General features: G+C 43.5%; 2 protein-coding genes across 11 annotated transcripts in view; one reads left to right on the top strand and one right to left on the bottom strand.

Moving 5' to 3' along the window:
* il17rel (interleukin 17 receptor E-like) overlaps positions 1-13,638 on the bottom strand; it is a 27,163-nt gene extending 13,525 nt beyond the window's left edge. For 6 of the 10 annotated variants that reach the window (XR_009767642.1, XR_009767641.1, XR_009767643.1 and 3 more), the window contains exons 1-18: positions 12,830-13,638; positions 10,976-11,265; positions 10,502-10,529; positions 10,201-10,350; positions 9,996-10,102; positions 9,174-9,288; positions 8,827-8,871; positions 8,626-8,765; positions 8,383-8,454; positions 8,253-8,307; positions 7,708-7,871; positions 7,113-7,157; positions 6,827-6,881; positions 6,120-6,268; positions 6,006-6,059; positions 5,868-5,928; positions 5,253-5,366; positions 5,126-5,177 (exon numbers count right to left, since the gene is read on the bottom strand). Coding sequence is in view for 3 of the 10 variants with exons in the window: in XM_061668521.1 (XP_061524505.1) it covers positions 5,126-5,177; positions 5,253-5,366; positions 5,868-5,928; positions 6,006-6,059; positions 6,120-6,268; positions 6,827-6,881; positions 7,113-7,157; positions 7,708-7,871; positions 8,253-8,307; positions 8,383-8,454; positions 8,626-8,765; positions 8,827-8,871; positions 9,174-9,288; positions 9,996-10,102; positions 10,201-10,350; positions 10,502-10,529; positions 10,976-11,230 (1,661 nt within the window). In the remaining 7 variants the exon portion in view is untranslated. Of the gene's footprint in view, positions 1-4,427; positions 4,604-4,633; positions 5,031-5,125; positions 5,178-5,252; positions 5,367-5,867; positions 5,929-6,005; positions 6,060-6,119; positions 6,269-6,826; positions 6,882-7,112; positions 7,158-7,707; positions 7,872-8,252; positions 8,308-8,382; positions 8,455-8,625; positions 8,766-8,826; positions 8,872-9,173; positions 9,289-9,995; positions 10,103-10,200; positions 10,351-10,501; positions 10,530-10,975; positions 11,266-12,829 lie in introns of those variants that run through there. The other 4 variants (XM_061668524.1, XM_061668522.1, XR_009767645.1 and 1 more) reach the window with 4 other exon arrangements.
* On the top strand, positions 12,343-21,641 carry LOC133397524 (protein phosphatase 1H-like). Its single transcript, XM_061668525.1, has 10 exons — positions 12,343-13,057; positions 15,267-15,444; positions 16,088-16,459; positions 16,707-16,819; positions 16,920-17,004; positions 17,909-18,027; positions 18,620-18,683; positions 18,753-18,860; positions 18,977-19,128; positions 19,946-21,641. The coding sequence occupies exons 1-10, from the start codon at positions 12,822-12,824 to the stop codon at positions 20,091-20,093; spliced, it is 1,575 nt and encodes a 524-aa protein (XP_061524509.1). The 5' UTR covers positions 12,343-12,821; the 3' UTR covers positions 20,094-21,641.

The raw sequence follows: 21,641 nt of genomic DNA, 5'->3' as shown, positions 1-21,641 counted from the left end.
CCAAACGCGGCCCCTGAGGTGACACGCTGAGGATTGGTGGCGGGACACGAGCGTCACGATGACCGTGCAATTCAATTTCCATTTTGAAACTACAATGCAGTAAATAACTCCCCTTTCTGCACGGGGAGTACATCACGCCACCCTCTAAATTTCGATACATACACTTTGCACACAGTCGGGTTATGTTATACATAAAAGGCTGCTGTGTGCATACCTATTTACCGCCTATCAGCCACACACGCACATCGGCGATGATCAAGCAAAGCCCGACAAGTGGGGAGCTTATCGGGCTGCAGGGAAGGCCTGGCACTCATCCCCTCCCCGCCCCCAACCCTCTCTGCTTCGCACCCAGCAGGGGGGTCAGCACACACACGCACGCAGCTTCCACCCCCTGCCGAAAAACACAGCTTCTGCATTGCGCTGCTGCGTTACTCTTCTTTTTCGCAGCCGATCCCCGAGCTCGGAGCGGAGCGGAGACAGAAGAAATAGAGCCGTGAAGACGTCTTAAAAGGATCACAGTGTTGTTGTTGGGTTTGCATACAGGAGGGGGGGGGGGGAAAAATACACTTGTTCATATTTAAGTACAGGCTCGGTTGAATGTTGCGATTACAAGTGCAAATGGCTTAACTCGGGGGCGGGGGAGGTGGGCAAAGTCAGAGTTTTGTGTTGAAGGGGGGCTTTTTAAAATGGACAGATGGGCAAAATAAAAAAGTGTGAATGGAAAAGAGATCATTTTAATGATACATTACAATGAATTAAGACTCTCGATCGTGTGAATCCTTTGGTGGCCAGATTACATACCGGAGCAGGACGTATGTGGCCCCCGGGGCCGTACTTTGCCCACGCATTGGATAACCGAATAAGGGTTGTAAGTAAACGTGAAGGGATCTTTTAATGTTATTTGCAGTGACTTTGGGGCATTGAAAGTGACATTTTGAATCTCCCTTGGCTAGATTGTCTGCGGGCAACAATGCATGTGCTGAGTCGGCTCCCACTCGTGTCCCCACTGATGCTTTTGCCATTGTTTGGCGGTCTTTAGTTCTCTCCACCTGCCCGTGTCACACACAGCGGACCGTGGGACCTCCGCAGCTGGCCAATCGGCACGCGTCCCGACCTTCGCCGGCTGAAACGGCCGAGGGTCACAGGTCGCCTTCCGACAGATGTGTGCATCTCGGGTGGTGGGAGTTGGATAAGAGGCTTCATTATTGCCCTGTGCCCACGTGCCTCTAACATGACGACAAAGACAAGCAGGGACGATGGGCGGGCGCCGGGAGCAGACCCGGCGCGTGCCGGGGTCAGCCAGGGTTAGAGGCCGACGGGGCGGACAAAAGGGACGGCTGCCGTGCTCCTTTCGGATATTCACGAACCTTCTATTGCCTGGCGACCTGGCATTTACGGTGGAGAGCGACAGCTGCTAATTAAAAAGCAGGAAAAGGTTACAGTTGATTTTGCGTGTGGATTGAAAGCTGACGGATTCTGTAGGTTTTCTGCAGGCGCACGCAGGAATATGAACCAGGGAGGTTGCTGGCTACCAGAACGATTCGAGGCGAACGCGCCGGCCTCAAAACATCGGCTTCTGGCATTCCAAAATTCGCAGTCTAATCTGAAAAACACGTTTTCGGTCACGTGTATTTTTGCAGTTCTTACCATTAGCTAAAGTAGTATTTTTTTGACTTGGTCACTTCACAACTTTAGCAAAACTATGCACAGTGGTGTGCAAAGGTGGGGGCGGGGGCCCCGGGCATCCAAATGGCGCTGCGTTCCATTTCGACATAAGTCGGACTTTGTCACCATCTTGTGGCATCTATTGGCATTTACACACCTTTGGTGTCAATTGCGGCTTTTCGCTAGTCGCGACAAGGCTCGGTCGTTATCCCCGCGAATAACTAGAGTTCGCTGAACCAGTAATTTGTCAATTACGCTAATTCCCGCCGAATGGAATTATTGTGACAATCACGTGTCAATCACCCCACACAGTGATTGCTCAGTTACATCGCTCCCACGTCATTCAGTCATTGGCCAGTGTCCGTGTCCATCATTACACGCGGTACAAGTGGTTGCTAGGTGACACCACTGATACCTAATGTAGTCATTGTTGATAGGTCAATGATGTCAACCTCACTTTACGCAGATAGTAGCCAGTCTACATCACACACACGACCAGTAAAAACCAATAGCCGGCCACCCACCCGCCAAGCGGCCTCTTTCTGGAGAACCCAAATACGGTAATCCTCAAACACAGTATGTGCGTGTGTGGAAGAGCCAAAAAAAAAAAAAAAAGAGAGACAGCTGAGGCATGGCGTGGCTGTAGTTCCACGGAAAAGGCCTTGTTTGCCAGCTGGGAGAGGCATGAGATCATCTCCCCGTGCTACTCTGCGCCATTATCCCTCCCTAAATCCCGAAACTCCTCCTGTCTCTGCCTCCTATTATCACCCCCCGACCCCCCACCCCCCAACCCACCGCACACTGTCACACACTTATCCCACTGTTCTATTTATTGATGACTCAAGCTTGTCGGTTTCTTTTCCGGATACACAGTCAACGTCAAGGCGCTCCGGCACTTCGGGGCCTAATGGACTGATTTGGACTGTTTACAGCTGTGCTCCTTTCTACAATGACTCACAAAGGAACAAAGGGGCCTCTGTGTGTGTGTGTGTGTGTGTGTGTGTGTGTGTGTGAGAGAGAGAGAGAGAAGCTTCGCCGATTCTTGTCAACAAGACCTAGCCGGACTTTTTCTTCGAAAGTCCTCCACCTTTTATAAGCTCTTTCCTTTTTTGACCCCCCGGCCCATCTCATGTCTTGAAATACATTGTGTAATTTAGAATGTGGCAACGTTCATAATTGCACGGTACATAACTCTGAACCGTAAACGTGAGCAATGGGTTAAACGACGTGTACTCTTCGGTAATCATCTGCATGTGCTGAAGCTTTATTAGCAAACCTCTTGGAAGACCGCGTCACGTACAATTTGGCTAAGAGGTCCGACAGAGAAATTAGTTGCGTTTTACTATTTACCACGAGCTTATACGATACAAAGCAAGAAAATGAAAATCCTGAATCTCAAGAAAAAAAAAAAAGTCCACGATCGACCAAAGACAAAATGTACCGTTGTTCATATTTTGATTTGGAATGTTTACAACTCAGATCTTGGCTCTTAGACGAGGAATCATTCCATTGTTTACGCTTTTTTTTTTTTTTTTTTAATGTTAGCAACAGAAAGAAGAACTAAAGCTCATATCTTGACTCTTCAATTAGCGCCCTTGATAGGCGGAACAAGGTCATTTTCTTCATACTGTGAAGACAGTCGTATTCTTCACTGTATTCTGTCCCCATTCTATATAACATGACATTAAAATGATTGCACCCCTCCCCTTTTTTTCCTCTTTCACCCAGTCCCCTCACGTTCCTTTTGTCAGTTGTGCGTCTTTCCACGCATACCGCAGGGTATGAGTGCCTCTCCTCAGTGGGTTTGCCATCAAATTTCCACTCGGCGTGGTTCAAAAAGGCCTGTTTGTTTAGCGCAAAGCCCGGACGCGAGCCCCACTCGCCGATTAACTCGCCCGGGGAACAACACCCTGTTGGAATGTCTGGAATTCTCCAAAACAAGGATTAGCTCATCCCTGTCTGTTGTCTCTGGCTTGTGTGTTTGTCATTCTTCTCCCCCGCGTGGGCTTAGATGGACCAACTGATGTACACACACACACACACACACACACACACACACACGAGACACACACGAGACACACAAAAGCCCCACCTGAAGGCCCGAGATAACAGACCCGCTTCAAACGACACAACATTACATCTATATTGTCCCGCAAAAAAAACGCCCCTCGGCGCTGTAACCTGAAGTACAGTACCCCAAAAGGCTGATTGTTGGACTCAAAAGTGCACATTTTCGAGGCCAAAAATAGAGTATAGTACCCTTAAAAGTACAAACATGCATTTTGTTTCATTGTACTTTACTGTTATATGTGTAAATCAAGAACAAGTGACCTCTGACTGGTAAAATATCTGCTTTAAAAAAGTGTTCATCACTGGACTTATTCCACTTGATCACCATGTTGGCACTACCGAGTTCAAGTATCACTTGGTCAACATCGCTCTCTAGTGGACAATGTCAGGTAGCACCAACAATTGGGGTGGGGGGGGGGAGAAATAAAAATATGTAATTTTAAAAACTGTTGTGCAGACATTATTTGATTAGATAATCTTAAGTGCAAAAAACGTACATCACTGAAATAAGTATAAGAATAATATTATTAATAACAACAATAATAATTAAAAACATGAAAAATACATCTCAATACATATTTACTTAAACGACAACTTATATTATATTGACCTCTTACGTATGTATTGTATTGCATTGTATTTTGGGGTCATATGTATGTATTGCATTGCAGTGGTTGTAATAAGTCGACACACCCCTGTTCGGAGGCACTTTAGTTTGAATGTGATTGGTTAACTCTGAAATCAGCCACATACATACATACACATATTAGGTCAGTCACATTAATGTGCGAAGGTTTTGAAATGATTTATCTCGGTCACATTTTCCACGTGTGAGGTCACAAAAGGAATTGGTCAAGGTGCCACTGTACTGTGAGGACATTTGGACACAAAACACACACACACACACACACACACACACAAAACACACATTGGGACATTCTGAATTGTGCAGACTTTGGACGGGAACAGCCAAATAATGATATAAAAAAAATAAAAAATTGAAACAAATGGAGACATGAGCGCACTGTTGAGAAACAACCTGTGACTAAGCGGGAGATCAAAACAGACTGACGATAACTCAGTGGAACTCAAAATGTGAAAGTGCTGATGGGGCATTTTAAAGAGGTCTGAGTTCATTTGGCGCACACACATACACACGAGTAATGCCGACTGACCGGCTTGTTTGGATCACGAGAATTTATAAATTGGAGCAAAGCAACAAAGCAAACTGCTAGTGAAAAAAAAAATCACATTTCCCTTGACTTTATTATTGTTCACAAGAATCATAAATGAGACTGGAAGGTGACAAAGAAAAAAAAAAAAAAAAAAAAAAAAAGTGTCAAGTATTAAGTGATGGGAACAAGATTGTGGGAGGAAAGACCTGACTTACTTGTTGGCTCTTCCAAGGAACTGGATCTCCGTGGGCTTTCCCCTCTGATAAACTACAACGGGAAAACACAAGAGGAAATGCACTCGCTGGTCAGAACATGAGGTAAACCACACGCCCTGCATTTTACCTGTGAACATCACATGAAACGCCGAGGCCACGACAAGGACGGCCGCGGAGAGGCAAAGACTAAGCGGGATGGAGTTCCAAGTGGCTTGCGTGGCGACGAGAGGAAACGCCTGACCTGTGAAGAAAATTGACAATCAAATACACAAACACAATGGTACCGAGACTTACACGTGCCCAGAGGTGGCAAAATGACTCAAACGCTGTACTTTAGGATGGAATAAAGATATTTGTGGTGGGAAAAAAAAAGTGTCAGGTCAAGAATGAAAACCATTTTACCCAAATTATATGAGTCAATCCAGTAAAGAACAAAGAATTTTTAAAAAATGTAGTTTCCATGGCTTCGAATTGGCAAGAAAATAAATAAAATAAACGGCCACGATTGCGCCAAAAGGAACAATTTTTTACAAAAAATTACAAATTCAGACAAAACTCCCCACACTTGGGCTGTTTCGTTATATTTGCATGAACTAAACGGTTCCCAAAAAAAAAGGAAGCGAGGTTGACAAAAATGGCCAGCATAGCGCCCGAAGAGTCCTGGAATTATTGAATCTTGTGAGTTAAAGTATCACTCATGTAATCATAAAACAAATGCCCAAATAAATTGAAGCCTGCTTACTGGGTCGCTGGGTGACACAGCGAACGACCGTGGCGGCGTACTGTACATCGACCCGCCTCACCTGTGCAAGCACAAATACACACGCGTTAAAGTCTCTTGCCGACGAACTGATGAGCATTAATAATCCCGGAAACTCACATAAAGACAAGTGTGAACGTCTGCCAAGGTCAAGCCAACGGTCGAGCGCTCCCGCTGACGAAAAGATATCACGGTCACCATGGTTTCTTGTCGACATAATGTAAAGATGCTCACTTTAATACCGACCACGTGCACAGTAGTGTGTGTCCCCGCAGTGCGACACACAGCAGAGCCTTGGGATGGCGTGCACGCATTAACGTGGAAAGTGGCGTTGATGTCCGACGTCAACTTCGCTTCTTGTTGTGTCAAGGTCACATCCCATGCTAGAAATAACACCTTTGTTTGTTTATTTGTCTGGACAATGTGCAAAAAAACAATAATAATAACAATAAAACATTTAAGAAGGACAGATGCTATGTAGCTCATTTCCATCCGCAGTCCCTGTGGCAGGTATGAACAAATTTGCAAAAGTGTAGAAATGTAAAATTAGAAGAGATTCGGGGTGGCAAAACATTTATGCATATTCAGTATACACGCAAATTCTATGGTTCACACCCATACAGTACAAAGTGCATTACTGAACAAAGAATACGCAAATATACTCACATAGTGTAGATTACATTACTCGCGCCTATCGACTAGCATGAAGTGCATCAGTTACGGAGGATTCACAAATATACACGAATCATTTGCATTACTCACTCACATCTAGTGCATTGAAAAATAGCACTAGACATACATGAAGATACACATGCTACACGAAGCTCCTCAACTCATTTCAACACCGTTTCTTGCCACCGAGATGCTACAAGTTGGTGCCGATTACTACTATTATGATGATGATGATGATGATGATGATGACGACGATGAAAAAGTCATACCTTGGAATCTCCCGACAAAAGGGCACCTGATCCAAGACCGGTTGCCAACAGTGAACTGAAAATAAAAATAAAATGGAAATTCAAAAGACCATCACAAAATACAATTGTATGATATTGAATACACAAACCATTTGTTTTTGTGTGGGAATTGTTTTATATTCAGATAATATATGAACATTCTTGCTTGACTTTTCTTCCATTTTTTTTTTATTTTTTTTTTTTATGCAATTCTTGGAATTAATTTGTTCAATATATATATATATATATATATATATGTTGCTGTTACCTTCATGCAAAGTCGAGGGTGCGGGTCCACTTTTGCGAATGTTATCTGAAAGGCGACATTTGACATTGTTTGTGAGTTCTCCCAAACATCCCATGTACAAAGGCTGCTGATGCATCCGCACCTCTTGCGTCATTGCGCTACGTTTTTGTTGGACTCGAGTCCTAAGTGATTTTGAGAGAAAGAATTCACCCGAACAATGTTCACAACTTGAATGCCATCAGGCTTGCACGTGCGCAAGCGGGAGTTCACATGGCTCGACCACTGATTCCCAACCACTGTGCCAATCCAATTTCAATTCATTTACTGCAAATACTGTATCGTCTATCGATAACCAGCGACAGGTAAAACAATTCCTGTAAATGTTCTTCCGCGAGACGCCGGAAGGTACAGCGAATGTGTTTGGCAGTTGATACCTGTAATTGATCGCAATCGAAACTGATGGCGAGTATAAAGTATGAACAGTCCCACTTACAACACTGTGACTCAGCTCCATAAAACTGATAACATGTCACAGCAGCGTGATGAAGCCCTGAGTCATCGTAGACTCGTAAGGAATGAATGGCAATGTGTTTCTGTCTCGCCGTGTTTCTGCCACCTTTCCCCTGCTGATATTTCGCCCGGCTCCCTCCAGATCCGAGCAGCCACCGTTTTCCTCCCCGTGGCACAGCGCCGCGTGGGCCGAGAGCGGGCAGGCGGGTTCCCACGAAAGCGCCTCCGCCAGCGGCTCGAAATGGATCCCGTGCCACATCTCCTCCGTGCCTGCGTGGACCCACGATGTCAATCCTCAATGTTTTTGGGAGTACAGTGTTCCCCAGCTATAGTGCCGATTTTTATGAGGAACATATCGAGTTCTATAAGATTAACTCCAAAAGTATTGCACTGTCAAGTTAAATATGACTTAAATGTACTGTCCTGGATTAAATAAAAGTTGAAGTCACTGTAACATTAGCACAGTTCAAACATTTCATTCAGCGATGATTTCACAAGTCACTCAAGGGATCCTGTGTACCACGAGTACGACGCGTGAACATGAACATTGATTCAAAGTCAAAAGTCAATATGTACATTGCTGTGAAAAAGTACTTACCTCCTTCTCAAACAAACAAACAAACAAACAAACAAACGAAAGTGTCAACTCACTGTCTTTGAAAGGGCAGACCTGGACTCTGGGCGCGTCGATCACCGCGGGCCAGCCCTGTGCAGAGCGACGAACGTATTGATGAGCGTCAACTGACTCTATCACGATTATATGCTCAGCGGGAGGTTGCACCTCGATGCACAGGCATGGCAAAGGTCTGGAGAAGGCGAGAACGACACTCTCTTTGGGTTCCTCTTTCTTGATCTGGATGGACAACAAAGGAAACACACTTGTCAGGGATTATCCTTATTTCTAATAGGCAAAATTAAGTAGAAATCGCAGGAGTGGGAAATGTCTATTTTATTGAATCCAATGGAGTGGACCCCGCTACATATCTGGAAATAGTCAATTCCCGATTCATGTCCGTAGCCTTACCAGCGCGTCGGCCCCCGTGCTGGTGCAGATGAAATCTTTGTGGCACAGTCGCACTTGGTAGTCTTGATCCCGCAGAGCGTCGCTCACGGTGACGCGCACCTCCTTTCTCTCCAGGTTGACGACGTGCGATATCCTGCCGGCTGCCAGACGTCGGTAGTGTCACAGAACAAGACCGCGCATGACATTTTCAGGTGTACTCACCGATGCATTCGGGAACGTGTCTTCTCAAATCCTTCCATGAGCAGCCTGGAGTGAGACAAGCGTAACCATTTTTGCAAAATAATTCCTTGTTAGTTCTACATTCAATCATGGTTTAGCATTATTACTCTGACATATGAATCACCTTTTAGGAGGGCCTCAACATGCTCGCAAATGTACCAATTGTTTCGAGCGCATGTATCCTGATCCTGGTACGTCATGTTAGGGGTTGTACCATGCCCCAAAACCCCCCCAAAACTCACAATATTTTATAGTCGTTTGTATCCTGGGGAAAATGTATGTATTCTAAGGGGCCTTCTTGCTTGTCACCAGAGTATGTACTGCACTACCTGGAGCCATGTAGGTACTACTCCGACTTATTCCACAGTAGCTCGGGAACGTGGTCACGGTCACTCTTGGTTGCTGCCGGGGATAAACGTCGACGCAGTCATTCTCCACCTCCACCTACAAAGACATGCTGTGATTTGGAGAGGGAAAAGCCCATTTGCTTTGGTTGAGAACAGTGATCCCAAATGACTGTGGCCGAAAATGATCCAATTTCCCTTCATTGCTCTGAAAATGATTATTCATTTACTACAAATAATGCTATGTCAGGTAGGTATGACAGGCGGGTCCGACCGATGAATCGCCCGTCGAATTTCATCGGCCAATATTAGCCCTTTTCGAATCCGATGCCGGATTTTGCTTTTATTTTTTTAACACATCAACACATTACGCCAGGCAAAGATAATGACATTAAAAAAACAAAAAGGTAAAAATCGGCCCAAAACAAAATCTACCGATTTCTCTCTGTTATAAAGTTAAACAAATACTAAGGACAGCGTATTATGAAAGAGTCAAATGTTCTCCCTGCTATTCATATATTTATTGTTGTAAGCATTAAGGGACCAAAAAAAGTTATTTTCTTCATTATATATTTTTAAAATTAATCGGCAATTCATCTGAATTGTACTCTGTCAAATGTCAGAATCGGCATCGGGCTCCAAAACGCCATTTCGGTCAGGCTCTAGTGAGGGGCACACAAAAAATGAAATGCTCTTCCCCTTGAGGCAGAAGGTACATAATTAAGCTGTGTATCCACTTTTTGTGACATTTTTGTTGGTTTGTGTGCCGTGAGATTTGTTTGTGGTTTCCAATGACGAGACAAGTACCTCCATCCCTGCCATTTTCCGCCTGGACGCCTTCGAGATGCTAATGACTTGGCATCTCTGCAGCAGTCCCGGCGTCTCGAAACAGACAGACAATCCATGGATGGACTCTAGGGATCGAAACCATAAACGCATGTTAAGCGCAATTGTGTATGCCGTCTGAGTTGGATCCAAGAAAATGTTTTACAGTAAATGTGCTTGGAGGCACCTGTAAGGTGTACGGAAGTCTTGATCCGAAGGTGCAGCGAGCATCTCTGCCTCCCCTCGCACCTCATGACGGTGGTAAAGCTGAGGTTGCGGAAAACAGACGAGGTGTCCAACCCGTCGGCGGGCTTCTGGCACGGAGGAGGAACAAAATCTGTAACACAGAAGGTCATTTTAAAAAGGCAGCAATGCTTACTTCCTCCATCATTACATGTGTACCGTGGTTCCTGTTTAACCAGACAGGATTTGGTCGTAACTCTTCGAATGACAACTTATTTGCTTGTGGAGTTTGTGTGTGTACTCACATGCTGGCTTGGTCTTGCACTGAAGGCCCTGTGACAAAAAATAAATGCTCCCAATTAGTCACATAAACAGAATCATTTATAAACCAATACATGTTAATCCTGTTATTAAAGGGCACATCATTTGAGATTTTAAATTGGGTGACATTGGGTTTTCTCTGAGCAAGGTGCTGATTTCAAACACAGATTTGAAAAGCTCCAAACAAGTGTCACTGCTACAATAGTTCAGGAATCAAACACGCATACATGGAAAGTCCATTAAAGACTTGTTGAGGCTGTTCACTGAGGAAGCAGAAAATTCTGTAAATACATCCCACCTTTAGATTCAAGCCAATGATTATAAAAGTCTGCAAACATCTTTTGCAAGAGCACCTTTTTGATTTTTTTTTTTTTTGGGGGGGGGGGGGGGGGGGGGGGGAGATCTAAAATCATTGTAGCTTCAATAAGAATGAAAAGGATGCACTTTTTCGTTTTTACCTGAGAGCACTTGGTGCCGCATGTCTCGATCCTTTCCACCTCCATGAGTTGTGCAGCAGCTCCACAGAGACCGAAACCGGAGTGCCACAGCAGCAAGGCAGCGCACAGGATCATCTCCACAACAGATTCTTCTCCGGACTTGTTTTTACACGGCTCCCGCTCTTTTATTTGTGCGACGTGGGATGCTGATGTCATCCAACTGGTGATGTGATGCAGCGGGGAGGGAAAGACAAACTCGGTGGTAAATGTCTTCATCTTGGGGGTGGAGCTAGAGGGATGAGTACGTGTTGCTGGAAAACAAAAACAGCAAGGATTCTATTATTAGCAACAAACAAGGAAGTTGTGTGATCCATGTGTGTATACAACACAACAACAACGAAAGTGTGTTTCTTGCAAGTCCCACTGTTAAGTAATCACCTCCAAACATGTATTCAATTTTGTTTTCTCCAAATCAACTAAAATGTGGCACACACACACACATTATATTTAGTGATAATGAATTCCCTCTAACATATAATCTCATGAAATCCTTTTTCGACACGATAACACAAGTTTGGACTTCCTAGAAAGGACGTTCACGCAACAAACCTTTGACTTAAGTTGTACAATAATGGAAAGAAAAATACCACACAACAAGCAAACCATGGACATGTTGCATTTTCCTGAACAGGAAACAAATATCATTGACTGGAAAAGCACCAATGGTGCTGGTACTATAGGAATAGGGAAGGGAAATTTGTCAATAAAACATGACATACAATTTAAATAAGCACACGATACACTTATGGGAATCTTCTGTCCTGGAACTTTTTCTTTTTTTTTTTCCCCCTCTACCACTTGTCACTCGGTGTCATTATCATCACCAGCCATCATTCCCTCATCTCTGAATAAGAATGTGTAAATAGCGCCCTCTGTCCTGACACGAAGTGTATTGCATCACGTCGGTACTATGACGTCATCACGTCAAGATGACATCAGGCCTTTATAAAACAGATTTATTTTGATCTATTACGATATAACAATTATCATCGAGATGCTAGCTACTTTTTTTCCATTGTAATTTACTCCATTGATCAACAGGTTTCAACTTTTTGTTGTTGTTGTTCGTTTTAGAAATAGGACGCTAATGACACAGCTTCTTTCGATCGTCAGTCGAAGCGCTCGCAGTGCGTAATGCACTCGGATGTCCCAGCATCTCCGGGCAGGATTTAACATCAACCTGCTGTCAGCTGCTGTGCAGTGCTCATCCTCTACACGCTGCAAAAAATGCCCCCCGCCCCAAAACGAGCTTTGTTTGTGTGCGTCAGTTAAAAAAGAAAAAAAAGGCGGAAAACGAGCGCACCCAGAATTGAAACTGAGCCCAGTTTCCAACCCTAAACATGGCTGAAACCGAGATTTTCCCTCCCGTGAAGTGGAGGCTAAACCTACTTTCGGCCCCACCCTCCAAGTTGTGATGCATTTTATTGTATTTTTTCTAATGAACCAGTAATTACACGACCGCTCGCGTTTGATGACGTCACTGGAAGCAGAGGGTGCATTTTTTTTGCAGCGTGGCTTTACGGAGGCGTCACGTGACCCGCTAATTCCGCGTTCCCGACGGCCGGGATGTTGTCTCTGGCTCTCCATGGAGGCGCGCCCGGCTTTGCCTAAGCCATCCTAGCCGCTATTCCTCCACCCCGATCCAGGTGCCATCGATGCCGCATTGAGCGAGCGAGCGCGCGGCCTCTCGTTCCTTCGTCGAGCCCTGTCGTCGAACAGCGCGGCCGAGCTGGGGGGCAATCCGGGGAAAGGGAGCCGCGGCGCCGCGCCCCGGCCGCCGGACACCCCGCCGCGACGCACCACCAATATGCTCACCCGGGTTAAATCCGCCGTGGCCGGCTTCATGGGCGGAATCATGGCCGGCGGCGGCCCCGGCGGAGGCGGCGGCCCCGGCTCGGACCTGCCGCTCAAATTCCCCTACATGAGGCCGGAGTTCCTCGGACTCTCCCCGGATGAGATCGAGTGCTCCGCGGATCACATCGCCAGGCCCATCCTCATTCTAAAGGAGACCAGGAGATTACCGTGGGCCACCGGATACGCTGAGTAAGTCGCCACCGCGCCACCCAAAGGGGTCTCGGGCTTTGGTTTGGGGGCGCATCACAACAATGATCCGGATGGAGCGCATGCGCACACCTTTGCGGGTCTCGAAAATGCACCTGTTGTCATCTGCCATGCGTAACCCTTCGACCCCACTGCACGTCATTTGGCGTGCGCGTTGCATGGAACTGGCCGAGTGGCTTAGAAATGGCAAGTGGCAAAACAGGATGCGACGAACGACGTGAAAGCAAGGTCAGACATATCCATTGAAATGATGACTCCTTATGCAAGAGGCAGTCAAGAAGCAATGAGTCCTATGTCATTGAACACGACTAATAAGTGAATTTCTTTTCAGAAATGTTCACAGTTTGTAGTTGAAATAACTGTTGGAAGGTGTATGTGTGTGAAAGTTGTGTGTCAGCCTGTCCTCTTCCTGTCGGCCATTTTGGAAATGACATCACGATTGGATGCCCATCAGAACAGAGAGCTGTGATTGAATCCCTTGTCTTGGAAGGGGAGCCACCACGAAACCTTTTCAAAAGGTTGCAAAATGTGTCTGTGGAAGCAGCAAAAAAAAAAAAAAAAAAAAAAAATGGGTGTCCAGGATCAAAGGCGAACAACAGGACCCGAGCACGATTCCCAGGATTAACTACTCAACTGTTCACGGTGGTCTGCCACTCCTTTGCTTGTCACAGTGGTCACTCAAAGCAGACTCTTGTTTCGGTTTCAAAGTATTTGAAACTGTCAAAATTTCAAGGGGGGGGATCTACTATTAGTATTTTAAATTAAATGATACTGCCCCTAGTACATTTTTCACAATCACAAGAAATTCTCTCTGAAGTACAAGCTGTCAGTTTTAGCTTAAAATCAATAGTTGATGGAGCAATTATAAAATGCAATTATTTTCTCTCGTACGGCGCAAGTCAGTTTATCGCGGCTTAACTCCAGGCGTTTTGTGCTGACTTTTGGAAGTCGAGACCAAGACCGAGACCATAAAAATCTATTGTTTTGGAAAAAAAAAAAAAAAAAAAAAAAAGAAAGTGTTCCTTGTGGGGAAATACAGTAAACCAATTTCCACGGAAACAAATTGGAACCAGTCAATCGCACAAACCGTTCACGCAAAATGGTTCAATCAGGTTTGTTCTTATCCGCTATGTGTTGACATTATATAATCGCGCATCTACTGTCGCATCTGCAACTTGCATCTCCGAGTCAGTGATGCTGCCGAGCACAAAACAACCCACAGTCGGCGTCTAAAAATAGTCATGCTAATTTATCACACACCCTCCGGAGATGTCTAATACGTGAGTCAGGCTCACTTTTATGTCATTTTTTTCTCTTTTTTGGGACTTTATGCAGCAATCCCCACCCCCCCACCCCCCCCCACCCCCACCCGCAACGTTACCTCTTTGACCCGAATATGGAAACAAAACAAAAACATTTGATAAATGATTCATTTGAATACAATATTTGCTTATAATTTCAATTTCCCTTCATATTGATTCATTTTCACACGAAAACAAATAAATCTCAATGAAATGTGCATTCTCGGATGAAATTCTCTTTTAACAATTAAATATTTACTCAGCCGAGGTATTTTATGATGCAATAATCACCTGCATATTAATTGTTCGCTATTCACAATTTGATCTCTCTGTGTTTTTTTCCTGTGGAAACTATCGCAAGCTGGTTTTTTTTTGGGGGGGGGGAAACTCACCTTGTTCGTTAAATATAGGTTAATTGTCATATAATTCGATCTATAATGGTAAAGATGCGTAAGAAAAAAAGTTTTCAGTTTTCATCGAAAAGGCATATTAAAGCAATCGGAGAAAAAGCCTACATATACAAAAATGTAATTAGCATCTTCATTTGGGGCACATAACGGGAAGAGTTTGAAAAATAGAACTTAAGAATAAATGTGTTGTTTTTCTTGGCAACAATTATTACCACTCCAATGATGACGACTGCCAATAATGAAAATACTCTTGTCAATAAAATGGATTGATTTTCAAAAGGTAATTCAGTGGGCCATGTCTTTCCTGTCATTGATCAAATTATATGAAAATGACCCACATGCGCCATACCCCTCAACGTGTCCATAATACAACCGTGTTGATAGGAATATCATATCCAATCAAGTTGACGGAAAACTCGCAACCCGATCAGGCAGCTGACAAAAGCTAAGCCAACCAAATTATCCCTTTTTTTCCTCCAGAGTGATTAATGCCGGAAAGAGCGCTCTGAACGAGGACCAGGCGTGCTGCGAGGTGGTGGTGGTCAGGAGGCGGCCCGTGAGCTGTTGCCCGCCCTCGACGCCCAGCAAGACCCCCACGGCCAAGAGACGCAACTCCCTGCCCAACGGCGAGCGCTTGGAGCACAGCAAGCTCGGGGAGGTACGCACATAATTGCGCAATCGTGTGTGTGCGCATACGAGAAGTCATGTCTTTCATCCCACAAGAGTTCTTTGTGAAATCAGTTCATGCGGGTCCCAGTTCGGCTTGAGAAACTGGTGGCTCATGCTGGCGCCCATATCGAATTTTAAATAAAAACTCCATGCAATACACTTTCTTCTCACGTTCATTTCTTGTCAGAATTCTAGTTCGGAAATCATTTACAAATACTTAAAAATAGGGAGTTACTTTTCAATCACCCGGTACTTTAAACATAGTTTCTGTAAGGTTTAAGACTTTTCAAAAGAAGGCAAAGGGAGAAAGGCATTGGACTGAAAAGTGAGCCCTGGGGGGACACCATCGTAACCAAGACCCAGGCTCCAGCTTCATAATAGCTTACAGGCTTTTAGCAGTTTAATAGGAGCGAAATTAGAGAAAGGCAGCACTCGTAACACGGTCATTTAGGATTTTTCTACATTTTCCTCAGTGAATAATGCATTCAGTTTCAAGACAAAATTCACAGATATGCTGGAGGTGTGTACCAATAGAATTATCTCGTTTTTTTTAAGGCCAAAGTTTTAATTTTATCATTAAATTGTGCGGGTGTACCTGTACCTTGTTGGACACTCTTATTTTGCATTGACAGGACAACGAGGGACTAGTATTCCACTACTGGGCCTTGTTCGACGGCCACGCCGGTTCCGGCGCCGCCGTCGTGGCCTCCCGCCTGCTCCAGCACCACATCGCCTGTCAGCTGCAGGCCGTTATCGAGATCCTGCACAACCTGGCCTCCCTGCCGCCCACCGTCCTGGGCGAGGAGTCTGACGGCCAACCCTACCTGCAGGGCAACACGGCAGGCCCCCAGCGCTCCCTGACACGGGCGGCGTCGCTGCGGAGTGCGGCCGGGGCGCCGGGCTCTCCCAGCAGCACGCCTACTCCGCCGCGCTTCTTCACTGAGAAGAAGGTCCAGCACGAGAGCTTGGTGATTGGAGCCATGGAGAATGCCTTCAAAGAAATGGTAGGCTCAGCTACAAGGCTTCATTTTCAAACCTTCCTGTTTTACCACCTAGTCCAGGGGTGTCCAAAGTCTGGCCCAGGGGCCATCTGGACATTTTTTATTGGCCTGGAAAACAACGAAGAGGTCCCGCTCTTCCATTTTGAAGTGAAGTATCTGGCCCATAGTGGAAAAAGCCTGGACATACTGAGACTTTACTCCGCTTTAATCCCAATCCCAGTGAAAATATCCACTGTTTTTGTTTGTACAGGATGCACAGATTGAGAGGGAGAAGCAGGGCTACAACATCACAGGAGGCTGCACAGCCCTCACTGTGGTCTACATGCTGGGGAAGCTGTACGTCGGCAATGCAGGCGACAGCAGGTCTGTGTGTCTTTTCAAAGACAATCACATTGATCGTATTTTTCTTTGAAACGTAACGTACATTTTCACCTGCCTTGTGTACTTTGTGTCTGATTGACAGAGCCGTCATTATCAGGAACAATGAGATTGTTCCCATGTCAACAGAATTTACACCGGAGTCGGAACGACGGAGGCTACAATTCCTGGTACTAAAAAAAATATGTGTGTGTATATATATATATATATAAAAATACACGTACACACACACACACACACACACATTGTAGTGGGATAGTGGAACTGGAATTGCAAAATCATGTAGTTTACAAAACTGTTACAAAAAAAAAAAAGTTCATATCTGTAATCAACTCTAGTCTATTTTTTTGTTTAACAAAATAGCTTAATTTTATCACTCATGAAAAAAAAAAAATAATTGCCTAGAAATAATGAATTTTCATTATTTGGCTGAATTTGCCACCTTCTTACATGCTTATTATTAAAACTAACTGTAATATTTTGTTGATCAAACTAGAAATACATATTTTATGTATTATTTTTATCTTAAATTGCTAATCTACCCTTTAAATACATGATTTTCTTATGTATTTCTAGCTGAAATAGCAGTGTAAAATATTAGCTATAATTGATGATATTATCATATCAATTTGATTGCAAACAAAAGACATTCAATGTAATTACCTAATTGCTTTAAGTAGAAATCATATTTCATAGTTATTGTTTTTTTTACCTAACTTGCCAAGTAAAATATCATATAACTTGATTTATAATTGAAAGACACTAGATGTCATGATTACTGTATTTAGCTGCTTGGACTAAAATATGAAAGTGCCATGTAAAATATTATTAGCCCACTTTGATTCCAATTTAAAAAAAAAAAAAAAAAAGACAAAATATTTGGTTGCCTGAACTAGATATAATAGTTATTTGTATGCATTGGTTTTTTTTCAGTTTGTTCTCAATCATGAAAGTCTGCCTTTTTTTGTTTTTTTATGATTGTATTGCCTTTTAATTTGTTGGCATATTACATTTTTACAATTTAAATGAAAAAGCAGAGCGACTCACCCATCGGCCGGCTTGTGCGTCCCGCAGGGTTTCATGCAGCCTCACCTGTTGGGCAATGAGTTCACGCACCTGGAGTTCCCGCGGAGGGTCCAACGGAAGGAAGTCGGGAAGAGGATACTCTACAGGGACTTCACCATGAACGGATGGTAGGTGACACACGGGGCGCTCTGGGCACACTTATGTAAACGTTACTGAAGGGTGGAAAAAGTAAGCAAACCCTGCGGCGACTGACTTCATGAGTCCAATCAATGTGACAAGATTGGAGGTGTTGGTGAAAGCTGCCCTATAAAAAAAAAAAAAAAAAAAAAACACAATGCAAAAAGTTTTAAACATGTTATACAACTTTCTTTTCACTACACTACAACTAACTTTTCACTCGTAATATGACAACGTCTTCCACATGACTTTTTTTCCTCCTCCTTTTTTATGCATTACATTTTCGTAGTATTATGACTTTTTACAGCTTGTATTACTGTAATTCAACAGTTTTGAGTTTGCGGCCGTGTTTGTCAATTGGGACTAAGACGAAGATCAGATCACATTTTATGACCAATTTAAACTCATTCACTGCCAGCCCTCCCAGTTAACGTGCATATTTGACTTCTAAAGCCGACAATGGCAGTGAATGTGATTATTAAGTGGAAATCCAGGCAATAAATGTTTAAAAGCAGTGTTCACATACTTTTTCCTGCAACTGTTTGGATGTCATCCATCTTGACTCGTCTCTCTTCAAAACAGGGCGTACAAGACGGTCGAGGACGAAGACCTCAAGTTTCCGCTAATATACGGCGAAGGGAAAAAAGTAAGGTTAACTCGGGACTTCAGACTTGAACCCAAAGTTCTGACTTAAGGAATGAGTGACATTTTCCAGGCTCGCGTTTTGGCGACCATCGGCGTGACGCGTGGCCTCGGCGACCACGACCTCAAAGTTCACGACTCTAACATCTACATCAAGCCCTTCCTGTCCTGCCTTCCCGAGGTGAGCGCTGTTGGGAAAAATGACTCAAGAGGTTGCAAAACTGGGGAATGGATGTGCACCTTTGTATCCAGATCTATACCAAAATAAAGCACCACTTTATTGTTTGGCCTACACAGGTGAAGGTGTACAACCTCACGCAGTACGAGCACGGCGCAGACGACGTCCTGGTGATGGGCACCGACGGCCTGTGGGACGTCCTGTCCAATCAGGAAGTCGCCGAGGCGGTCTCCACCTTTCTTGCTAACTGTGACCCTGACGACCTTCACAGGTTGGACTTTTTTTTTTTCTTCTTTTTTTCCTTGCATCGTTTGAAGCAAGCGAGGTACCTACCAATAGATATGATACATACATACCACTTTTTTTGGCATCCTGTTATCAGGGTACCAAAAAGATGGAGCTCGACCAGGGCTGGGCAGAGTCGCATTAATTTAGCTGTTTTGGTCCTAAAATTGGTTAATTAAAAATATTTTGTATTATTTATTCAATTGTTATTTTTCTCATTGTACATAAAATAAACTGTTTTACATATGCAGTATTTGTAAGGCTAAAAACTGAAAATGTATTGTTTCATATTTTACATTTACCTCTTTTTAACCATGAAATACCAGGCCTACTAAATAGAACGTAAATATTTTGCATGGAAATGTGAAATTTTTTTTTTTACCTCATTTATGATCTGACCCCTCTGTTAAAAAAATGTAGACATACATTTAAGATTTTCATTTATTGAATACTTGGTTAACTAATTGCAATTACATTATGAATAAAATGGGAATTATCTGATCAATAAAATGCAAATATTTTACATATTTCTTTACTGACAAACTTTTTTTACTTATTTTTTTAACTTATATTATTTCATAGTTGAAAGACTAACATTTTGATTATTGTTGAATAATTCACTAATTCTAAATACTAAATTAAAAATTATAAATACTCCAAAAAATTACAAACGTGGCGGCACTTGTCTGTTTCAGAAATAAAACATTTCTGTTGCCAAGGATAAGAAAATGTACAGGATGCATTGTGGTCTATTACAAAGACATCATTGCTGACTTCCTGAACACGACTCCTCTCGTGGTTAGGTATACAATGGCAGCACAAGATTTGGTGATGCGAGCGCGTGGCGTGTTAAGGGATCGAGGCTGGAGGATCACCAACGAGCGCCTGGGCTCCGGGGACGACATATCCGTCTTCATCATACCGCTGATGTACGGCAACCGTCAGCCCTGAGCCGCAAACGATGAACAATTCCTTTAATAAGGTCCCTCCTGAATCCTTTTTGCACATTTAACTATGTTTATGTTGGAGTGGTCAGCCAAAACATTGTGGTGCAAGCAGGAGTTCACTGTCCTGCTAAGTTAGGGCCACAAAACTGGGCTACACTGACTCACTATTGCCTCTTGAGGAAGTAAGCAGCATTGTGACCCAAGAGACTGCAGCAATATGGACTCATTTCAGGGACACTTTTATTCAGCTAAAACAAGTCAGGTGTCCATATTGAGTCCATATAATCTATCTTTTTAGGTGCTCACAAACTAACCATAAAATAGAACATTGTGGCTTTTTTTTTTTTTTTTGCCACAATGTAGCTTTCAAGGATCTACTTTATGAATGACTGTATCTTGGTCTCAGCAGGAGCCATTTAGGCCTCTCTCTCTCAAGTGAAGGCCATGCTTAAAAAAAAAAAAATGCCAGCATCCCTGCAAGTGATTGAAAATGTTCATTCAAATAAATCAATAGCGGTTTAAAGCATAAACATTTCCCTGAAAATGATCACTTTATCAGATAAGTTGTTTGATTGCACTTTAATTTGACCCACATCACTTAAAAAGAACAAAGAGGAAGAAACAATGGCTCTCTGTTGTTTTGTGCATGCATCGACATATTGGGAGCAAAGGTTTCCACAACATAGACTGAATTTGTATTCCTGTAACTTGTCGTTTCGCTAAATTGAGTGTCACTGTTTAGTTTTAGTTGTGATTGCAGCATTTTCTAATGTTTTGGGGTTTCAGTGACTGTTTTGGCAGCATGACACTGGAAAAAAGACCAAGTGAATCTAAAAGATGTGCAGAGGGAAGAATGAGGAAGGCATCGTGTCACGTTTTGCCTCATTTTTTTCCCTCCATTTTTACAACCTATAGGCTACCTGCATTTTTCCTCCTGTACATTCCATGAGAAATGCATTTAAATAGAGTTCATATGCTTTTTGTGTGCTGTTGTTGGTAGTAAAAAAAATAATAATTTAAAGCCTGATATTGTATCTGATGTGAAACATATCGCATCAGGGCTCGTGTTGAATGTTCATCCTCGCTTGACTCGTCATTCAGCCTTCATTTCTGTCCATTAGATGAATGTAATTGCTTTTTTTTTTTGCCCCCCCCCCATCCAATTGTGCCACCCAACTTCTGCACATCAACTCAGGTTTAATGTTGGCTCAAACTGGTTGATAGAGAGCATCCTCAAGGTTGGTGTATTATTATCAATGTGTCACAGCAGAATAAGGGATGGCTGTGTCCATTCTGTCTGCTTCCCTCTCTGAAGTTGTCGTACTTGTAATATGTTTTTTTTTTTTTAATTTTGTGTGGCAGTGGGGGAATTCCACATGTATAGCAAAAACAGCATTGAAGTGGCCTCGTGACTTTCCTGCTTTGTGAATGTCAACTGTACCTTTTGGATCAGGTTCCTCCAGAAGCCCCAAAACAAGACATTTTAATGTTTCCTGAATTGTGCAACACTACTGTTACGAGGGGTGGGATGAATAAACAAAAAATGATTGTC

The sequence above is a fragment of the Phycodurus eques genome, chromosome 22, assembly GCF_024500275.1.
Source record: "Phycodurus eques isolate BA_2022a chromosome 22, UOR_Pequ_1.1, whole genome shotgun sequence".
Lineage (NCBI taxonomy): Eukaryota > Metazoa > Chordata > Actinopteri > Syngnathiformes > Syngnathidae > Phycodurus > Phycodurus eques.
The sequence above is the reverse complement of the archived record's forward strand: the minus strand, read 5'-3'. Positions and strand labels throughout refer to the sequence as shown.

What these genes read in the sequence shown, in the direction of transcription:
- LOC133397524 (XM_061668525.1), top strand. Translation starts at nt 12,822, where the DNA reads ATGCTCACCCGGGTTAAATCCGCCGTGGCCGGCTTCATGGGCGGAATC. An exon ending in GGCAATGCAGGCGACAGCAG is followed by an intron (nt 16,820 to 16,919) that starts GTCTGTGTGTCT and finishes TCTGATTGACAG; the next exon opens with AGCCGTCATTATCAGGAACA. An exon ending in GACGGAGGCTACAATTCCTG is followed by an intron (nt 17,005 to 17,908) that starts GTACTAAAAAAA and finishes TGCGTCCCGCAG; the next exon opens with GGTTTCATGCAGCCTCACCT.